General features: G+C 38.3%; 2 protein-coding genes across 2 annotated transcripts; one reads left to right on the forward strand and one right to left on the reverse strand.

The window, feature by feature from the left end:
- The first annotated feature begins 1276 nt into the window (after positions 1–1276).
- Positions 1277–4504, forward strand: taf12 (TAF12 RNA polymerase II, TATA box binding protein (TBP)-associated factor). Its single transcript, XM_005938217.3, has 6 exons — positions 1277–1445; positions 2602–2822; positions 3180–3257; positions 3442–3556; positions 4191–4279; positions 4421–4504. The coding sequence occupies exons 2-6, from the start codon at positions 2745–2747 to the stop codon at positions 4454–4456; spliced, it is 396 nt and encodes a 131-aa protein (XP_005938279.1). The 5' UTR covers positions 1277–1445; positions 2602–2744; the 3' UTR covers positions 4457–4504.
- On the reverse strand, positions 4490–8923 carry rab42b (ras-related protein Rab-39B). Its single transcript, XM_005938218.3, has 3 exons — positions 8213–8923; positions 7786–8073; positions 4490–7038 (listed from the first exon to the last, which is right to left on the reverse strand). The coding sequence occupies exons 2-3, from the start codon at positions 8001–8003 to the stop codon at positions 6588–6590; spliced, it is 669 nt and encodes a 222-aa protein (XP_005938280.1). The 5' UTR covers positions 8004–8073; positions 8213–8923; the 3' UTR covers positions 4490–6587.
- Positions 8924–8944: the final 21 nt, after the last annotated feature.

The raw sequence follows: 8944 nt of genomic DNA on the forward strand, positions 1-8944 counted from the left end.
AATTGCTAACACTTTCCAGATGGTATTGCATGGTGGATCAAAATCTGTGTTCTACTTTTCTGTGTTCATAATTCCACCAGTTTTCATACAATCCCCAAACGAACTGGCTGAAATGCAGCCCCAAACCGTGACAGAGCATCCACTATGTTTTACAGATGGCTGAGACACTCACTGTTGTATCGCTCTCCTGACCTCCACTGTACATATTGACGAGGAATGAAATTTTTCAGATTCTGATTCATCACTTTATAAGACGTGTTGTCGTTGATTTTCTGTATAAATTTTGTGTAATTTGTCATACCTCAGCCTTTTCTCCCTGTTTCACTGAGACCATTTCTGACGAGGCTTCAGTGAACAGTAGATGGTTCAACTGAAGGTCCAGATACATCTTTCCAAACACATCTCTCTTGCTGGACTTCTGTTTCTTGAGGACATGACTTTCAGATACTGTTCATATGCTGGATGAAACTTTTTGGACCCACCACCTCTTCTTTTGTCTTCTGCTTGTCCAGTTTCATCTGATATTTTACTTCAATTCAGTTTTATTTCTGCAGGGCCAAATCAAAACAAAAGTTGCCTCAAGGCGCTTTGTTTTGTGAGGTAAAGACCATACAATAATACAGAGAAACAGAGAAAAGCCCAACAATCAGATGGCCCCTTATGAACAACCGTGTTGGCCTGGGACAATGGAAAGGAAAAACTCCTTTTTTCTTTCTTTCTTTTTTCTTTTTGCTTCAATGATAATATCCGTGTTAATAATATAAAAGAAAACAAATAAAAACCAAAACAAACACACAAGCACACAATAATCATTTGAAAATGTTCAGGTGCAATGATTGAAGTGAAAACGAACGAGAAAGAACTAAAAAAAATGAAAATGAGAGAACTATTGCTCGATTAAATTTTAAAGAATTACAAGAAAGCAACTCCTTGAGAACAGAATATAAAATATATAAACATAATGTAATAATGAATAATAAATAGAAATAAAATATCTATTTAGAAATATGGGTGACTCAAGACTTTTGCACTGTATTGTGCAGAAGGGAAAGGAATAAGTATATAAGTTATGTGATGAAAATATTATTATTATATTATTATATATATTATAACTAAGAATTATAACTATTGTTCGAAGCATGTAAACTTTTATTTTTTAGTAAAATTAGCTCGTGTAGATACTAAAGAAAGCAACGCTTCTTTATTAAAAGATCAATTTTTTGTTGTTGTAATTCCACGAAACATCCAGCAGGTGGCAAAGTAGAGGACCCAGGACTGCGGCGCCCACAGGAAACGGAGATCAACAAAGCGGAAGTATTGAAAGGAAACCTCGGTTATTTTTCCAGCTACCCAAAGGGGAAAGTGAGAGACGATTTTTGTGTCAAACAACAAATTTGGCATCACAGCAACGCCGAAGGATGGACAGATAGTGCTTGTTTAACTGAGTAAGTTGACAATTTAACGCACAGTTTTAAGATTTAGCCTCCATATAGATTCTCCACCGGATTCGGTGCTAACGTTAGCCGCTATTGTTTTTAGCACCAATGTTAGCGCAAACTTCGGTGTGTTTTTTATTGTTTGTTTTATTCGGTGAAACTCCACGGCCATGATTAATCTATGATCTGTTGTTTTTAGATTTTGAGTGTCGTATTTTTCACTAACTCGATTAATGTTTTCAGTAAACCCATGCCATTGTTTGTCGGCTAAGTTGCATGGCTTGGGTCTATGCATACTTTCGGTATTGTAAACGTAGTAGAGTTATTAATAAATGTTGTAAACAATAAGTAAAGTCAACTATCGCTAAAAGGCCCTTTATTGTAAATATAAAGCACCGGGTTTTATGGTAAAACTTCGTGTTATTTTTTTACTTTAAAACCAGGAAAGTCTTGAGAGCTTTAATAAAGAAAGCAACTGGACTTCTTTAGGTTTCTGAAGACGTTTAATCCAAGAGGCTTATTCAATTTTAAAAAGAAAAGGTGGGAAATCCCAGGAATTTTCCCCTTTACGTGGTCCTGAGAGTCGTTAACCCACTATTAATAATGTGACTCATCACATGAACCAAGGTGTGAGGAAAGGAGTGGGCCATTATCATCATCATGAGTTTGTTGATACCTGACATTCTAATTATATCAATAATGGTCGTTCACAGTGGGTGTAGATGGTCATAACCTCAATAGGTCACATGATGGAGTGGGCAAGAGTAGTTTTGCCCTTATCCCCCAGTGATGGAAATGACCCGCACTTTTTTTTGACACTTTGGCTCATGATCAGTAGTCTGTCAACGACTCTAAGGACCACCTCCAAAGGGGATGATCGCTAGTACGGGTTAAATACCAGGACATCCCACCATTTGTCTTTAGAACTGAAGAAGCCTCTTAAATGGAAGGTCTGGCTTCACAAACCCAAAGACAGTTGGCCCCTTTTTCAAGCTCTGAGAATTGAGAGGCTTCGAAGACATAAACTCTGCATTTTTTAATGTAATTAGTAAAGAAGACGATGATACAAGGATTTTTTATGAATGTCCTGACATTCAGCCTAAACAGCTTGATCAACCTGTGATTAATTTCTGTAGTAACTCTAATTTGTGACTTTTAATTTCAGATTCACGGCTGCGGTCCTGGTAAAGAGGTAATTCATCACATCTGAGTTCAACTTGCTGCTGAGGGTTCGAGAGAGACCTACCACAACTGTTTTGCCCCGCAGTGACGCTTCAGAGTCTCTCTGCTTTTCCTTTAGCCACCAGCATGGCTAACAGCACTGTGACAGTGGTTAAGGGTCTGCCACCAGGCCCTGCGGGTAGAAGTAGTCCAGAAGGCTCTCAGGTTAGTTAATTTTTTGCTTAGTAGAACCAAAGGCCAGGATCTGTGTAATAACTTACTGACTTTACCTCTTAAAATGCAAAAGATTGAGAGTGTATTTTGTTTTACATGAAGATTCTTTCTTTTTCTTTGTTTTGTTTTTTTGGGGGTTTTTTTGTTGTTGTTTTTTACATGAAATATCATGAAAATATCAGTGCAAAACTTATGGCTCCTTGCTTTAAATGTGAGAAAACTGTGTTGTATTGTTTTTTTTCATTTTATTTTTTATCTCTTACTATCAGTAAGGTATTATGCAGACCACACAACTGCACCCATTAGCTTTTGTTAAAGGATGATGGATGCATCTTCTTTTTTTCCCAGGTGCTAAGTAAGAAAAAGCTGCAGGACCTGGTGAGAGAGATTGACCCAAATGAGCAGCTGGATGAGGACGTTGAGGAGGTTTGTCAGTAGTTTAAATAAATTGTGCAAGACTTTTTTGATCTTCTCTGTATTGAATAACATTTACATATTTTACAATTAAAACTTGCCTAATGCTGTTAACATGATGGTATCCAAGCTATAGTGAAACGGATGGTTTCTTCAGTTCGCTGTCTGGTTTTCAAAATCCCTGTTTTCTTCTCAGATGCTGCTACAAATTGCGGATGATTTTATAGAGAGTGTAGTGACGGCAGCCTGTCAGCTGGCACGCCACCGCAAGTCCAACACCTTGGAGGTGAAAGATGTTCAGTTACATCTAGGTAAGTTGCTTGTGACGTTTTTGAATGATTGGGTCATTCTTTATTTTGTCAGGTTGTACTGTGTGCCTTGAGCTCTCACAAAAAACGTAAGAATGTTTATTCTGCAGTTATTGGTTGGCAGCTGTTTACAGAAATATTATCAAGGCTTATATTTAATTTAGTGCTACATGCCTTATGAGAATTTGATTTGAATTATTTATTTGCTGCTATCATTTGTTGGCTATTTATATTCAAATTTTGTTGTTACTTTGAGAGCGCAAGGTGATTTAGCAGACTTTATATGCATAAAAAATGTCTGGTATGAATTGATTTTTTTATCACTTAAATTATATTAATGATAAGAACTTAATTTAATATTTGTAGATGGTTTCAGATAAATGTTAGGTAAACTATGTGCTTTCTGTGATAAGTTTGAATATCACAGAGGGAATTTAAATTATTTACTGTAAAAGCCTTGAAAGAAAAAAAAATAACATGTATATATCAATTTTTGAAAATGAGATGGAAATTAGATCTTTCCTTATAGACTGGGTTATTTGCCAGATATGATCACTTCGATATCAATATCTATTGTAAATCCCGATGAGCCTTTTAAAGTCTGTGGCCTGCTGCCATTGTGCATTGCTTTTCTCAGAGCGCCAGTGGAACATGTGGATTCCTGGTTATGGCTCAGATGAGATCCGGCCGTTCAAGAAGGCTTGTACCACAGAGGCCCACAAACAGGTGAGCGATTGCCTCTGCTGCACATGTTAGATTACTGTAAATGGTAGAATAACTGCTGATCTTATATTTGTCAGTATGGTTAATTTGGTTTGTATTATGATGAACACTGGGCCTAATTGTTTTCAATTATTCTCATTTCAGAGAATGGCGCTGATCCGCAAGACAACCAAAAAGTAGCACGACTAAGATGTACCTATTGTGGGTTTTTTTTTTTTTTTTTTTTTTCCCATTCTCTTTTATTTTACTGTCAACTGGGATGTTTTTTTGTTTGTTTGTTTATTTTTCTTTTGACTAAAATAGAGAGGTGGTATTGGTGGATGTATTTTTCTTGACATTAATGTTTCATTGTCATAGCTCTGTAAGTTTTATGTGTTTTGCCAGAGTCATTGCACAATAGTGGTCTTTGTATGTTTGATTCTGTATTGTTGCCATTAAGCTAAACCTGGCAGAACTCCATTGCATCTTTGTCAATAAAAATACTTTCTTGGTATCGTTCATTACTTGGATGTCAGTGTTACCTGACTCACGTGCCTTCCTAAAATACTCGGTTTTACCTTTCTCATTAGAGATTTATCATTAGATTAGATATATTGCAAGTAAAGTAAATGACTGATTGGGACTCCTCTGTTTTTATTGAATCAATTTGTGCAATTATTATCATTATACTTATTTATAGGTTTTTGTAGTTAATTCAGGTGTAAACTACTACACCAACCTTAACACATTTTTTAGCATATTGTTTTGGTTTTTAATTTTTCTTTTGTTTACTTTGGAAAATTGCATCCAAATAAGAAAAACTTCAGATGAAAGAAATTGTCATTGTAAGAAATTAATGACTGAAATTACCAATCGGAAGGTTGGAGTATGGTGTATGTATTGCCAGACTTAAGTTGGTCAAATTACATGGATATGTTAATTATCTGAGATGCTGTTTCACATTTATTAGTCAGCTACCTAGTAGATGTGAAATTGCCACACTATGTATTACATTAATACACCACAAAGGCTCAGATGTGATTAAATGGACTTCCTGCATACTTGCAGCCAACCAAGGATAAAGAAAGATATCAGAAACAGCAGATGGCTACCAGCCATCATTTAATGACCTTGTTTTAGTTGTAGAGACACTGGGGGAAAACCCCAATTTAATGTATGCACCTGAGAGTTTAATGAATTTCCACAGAAACACCTACAGACAACCAGTTCCTCGCAGGATGTTTACTAGTCATGTTACAAGACAACTGTTCAGGCTCATAAGAAAAACTGAAGAGACAAATGAAGGCTCAAGACAATATTTGTAATCTGAACCAAGGGACCAAGTACTGCCAGTTACTGGCAGAACAAACAATATAGAAATTGAAAAGAAAATACAGAATACCCTTGTGGAGCAGTGGCTCCAATCCTATCACTTTTGACCCTTCAAAGTCATAAACCTGCTTGCAAACCACTTTTTGTAATGTCTTTGTGTGGGCATGAGCTGTGCAGACTATCTCGCCTCCTCAACCTTCAAGCCGGTGGAACCACTTTACCAGTGTACGGGTTTCGAGGTAGAGAAATCAATAATTTAGATTTGTTCATTTCTTCTCTCACTTTTGAATAATTGTGACTCTGACACAATTACATCTTTAGCACCCATTAGACAAATTAGAGAAAAGAACAAACAACTTGTCATATTACAGCCTCTGCCCCAGCTGAACTGAGGTTAGCCATGACCTCATAAGTCCATTAGCGTAATATGCTGTGGAGCTGGCATCTCACTAAAGAGAGAATTACCATATTTCTCTTATAAATACAGAATATAGATTTTTCTATTAAAAGTCCACAGCTTCACTAGCAGCTTTGAGTACTTTGTAAGGCATATTTTGAGCTCAGTGTTACAAGTGACATTGAGCAAACTTAAATTTTAACCTAATGGTGAAGCTATATCAAGATCTGAAAGGTTATTGGGCTTTACAGTGAAAAGTTTGGTCTCATTAAATGATAATCAATACAACAGGAGTCGAGCGCATGACCTGCTGATGGCAAAAAAGCAAAAAGTGTAAAAATATCTGTTACAGAAAAAAATGAAACACTAAACTGACCTATTTCCCCATTTTATTTCACAGAGCCAACACAAAATAAAATACTAGCATCTTATAGTTCTAAAAGATTCATCTTCACAAAAAATGTGCAAAAATACTTTTCATACCAGGGTGTTTTATGATTTTGTGCCTTAGAGTAATGCCACCACCGATCCAACCTGCTCACAGTTATTTATTGCTTTTACAGTCACGTGAGTTCACATAGATAGGCACCACATGTCCACAGTTTAACCGCAACACTTTTTCTTGTCCTTAGTTGCTGTTCTTGGCTGAGGCATGTTGGCTCGCTGTAACTGTAGCGCCTGTGGGACAGTGCACTTGACTCCATCCCAGCCCTCTTGCAGCTCTATCTCTCCACTCAATAGTCCCTGGTAGATTCGTCGAGTGAGGAGCTCGAAGCACTCCTTTACATGTTGCCCAGACTTTGCAGATGCCTCCACGTAGGGCGTTCCTAGCTGCTGGGCCAGTTTCTCTGCCTCTTCTCGGCTCACCGCCCTTTCCCTGTGAGCATCTCGATCATTCTTTTGACCCACCAGGACGAACAGAACCTTATGTGGCTGTACTCGCTCGCACACCTCAGCATGCCAGTCTTTAATATGGTCAAAGGAGGCTCGATGGGTGATGTCAAACACTAGCATGCCTCCAACTGAGTTGCGGTAATAGGAGCGGGTCACTGATCTGAGGAAAGAAGTGAGACAAAGGGGTAAAAAATCTTGAGAGATAGAAAAACCCACACTGGCAAACAGAATCAACATTTATGTCCTGTTCTAATGAGCAGTTAACAGCTGCTGTGTATAACTTCAGCTCTTTTGGACAAGCATTCATACAAACAGTTCCCCCTGATTTATTGAACCAAAGGTCATCTAAACTGTCAGGTGGTGAAAACTTCATCTAAACAGGTATTTCTGAAAACAGGACAAGCTTTTGGTTCACTTAATGGGATTATAGATCCCATCCAGAGTGAAGTTAAATGCAAACAGGCGTAGTTTGCAATTTGTTTCAGTTCATTCAGCTGGAGAACTGGAAAATAAAGGATTTGGAGACAGAATGAAGCATGCTTCTCCTAGTTCTTTCATTAAATACGCTGAGCCTGGAAAATATTACATTTAAAAGAGCTCAATCTTCCATTTAGAAGTATTGCACAAACTGCACTTCTGTACACAGTACACACCTATCTTGTGGCACTGACAGGGTGGATACACAATCATAGCTGAAAGTAAACAAAGCAAAACAACTTTATTGTGAACGGAATAGGCCCTAGTTCAGTTGTCGCACACAACTAAAGTGTCTCTAATTTTCATTTTTTGAACAGGGTCCTTGTAATGTGGCCTAATGCATTAAAAACGACATAAATGTTACCTGGATTCCAACATAAAGCTCATATCATTGTAGACTGCATATATCTTATTCAAAGATCATCCATACCTGAACCTTTCCTGTCCTGCTGTGTCCCAGAACTGCAGCTTTACACGGATCCCCGGTTCCACCTCCAGGAAGTGAACGTAGAAGTCAACACCTACTGTCTCGTTGATGGACTCCATAAACAAGTCCTCTGTGTAGCGTTTCAGTAGGGAGGACTTTCCCACAGCTGAATCGCCCAGCATGATGATCCTGAACTGGTACTGCCACAAAGTCAGGTCCATTGTTGCTGGCAGTTACAAGAGATTAAGACAGGAATGACAGCTTTTGGAGATATGAAGGTGTGCACAAGCTCTGGGAAAGAGAAAAACAGATTGTCATAAAGATTAGAAAAGGTTAAAAGCAAATATAGTGAGAGATTACTGAGACTGAAGAGAAAGAGACATAACTTCATGGAGACTATCTACCACACAAACTCAACCTGCTTTCTTACCTCTGACAATCCAAATGTTGAGAAACAGGCATTAAGCCACTCCTTATTAATCTCACTACCAATGCAGCAGCAGTGTTCACAGCCATCCCAAACTTCTTTCCTTTTGTGACTGCAGTACAGCTCTCATTCTCATTCCCATGGTGGCTCTTCAAATCCTCTACGAGGGCAGGTATGTAGAAAAATCTGCCCCACAAAGTGGATCCATTTGAGCTGCTGATCTTAACTAGTACAGTAAGCTTGTACACAAGTGTGGCTTTGCAGGGGCGTGTACTTCTAAAGGTTGCTTGTTGATACTTGACTAAAGGAGGGGCAAGAGCACAAGGACAAAGGGAGGGCCAGATGTGGGAAGGGGGGAAGTTTAAGGAAGTAGTGGCTGCATAAAAAAACTTATCAGGGGAAACTGTGCAGTTTCCTGTAGTTGAGAGCCAGTAGGGACATCATCATCAACAAACATACAAAATGAGGGTGACTGTTGGCAACTCTAACAGTTGCCACACTATTTGCAACAGTTTTTATCACTTTATGATCTCGTATGTGCAGTGAGGATCTGAAAAGGGAAGTTGATAACAATGTCGGTTTTTATCCTCTGGGAAAGCCAAACTGGTCTCACAGCTATATGTAAAGTGACTGTGACCTCTTATGAAGGCACCATGGAGAGCAACAAGCTTCCTCTCCACTGTCCTGGTTAGTAGGATAATGAGTCCATCCTTAGGCAGTTGTGACACCAGCATA

Source organism: Haplochromis burtoni, unplaced genomic scaffold, assembly GCF_018398535.1.
Source record: "Haplochromis burtoni strain Fernald_Lab_line unplaced genomic scaffold, NCSU_Asbu1 Contig_237, whole genome shotgun sequence".
NCBI lineage: Eukaryota > Metazoa > Chordata > Actinopteri > Cichliformes > Cichlidae > Haplochromis > Haplochromis burtoni.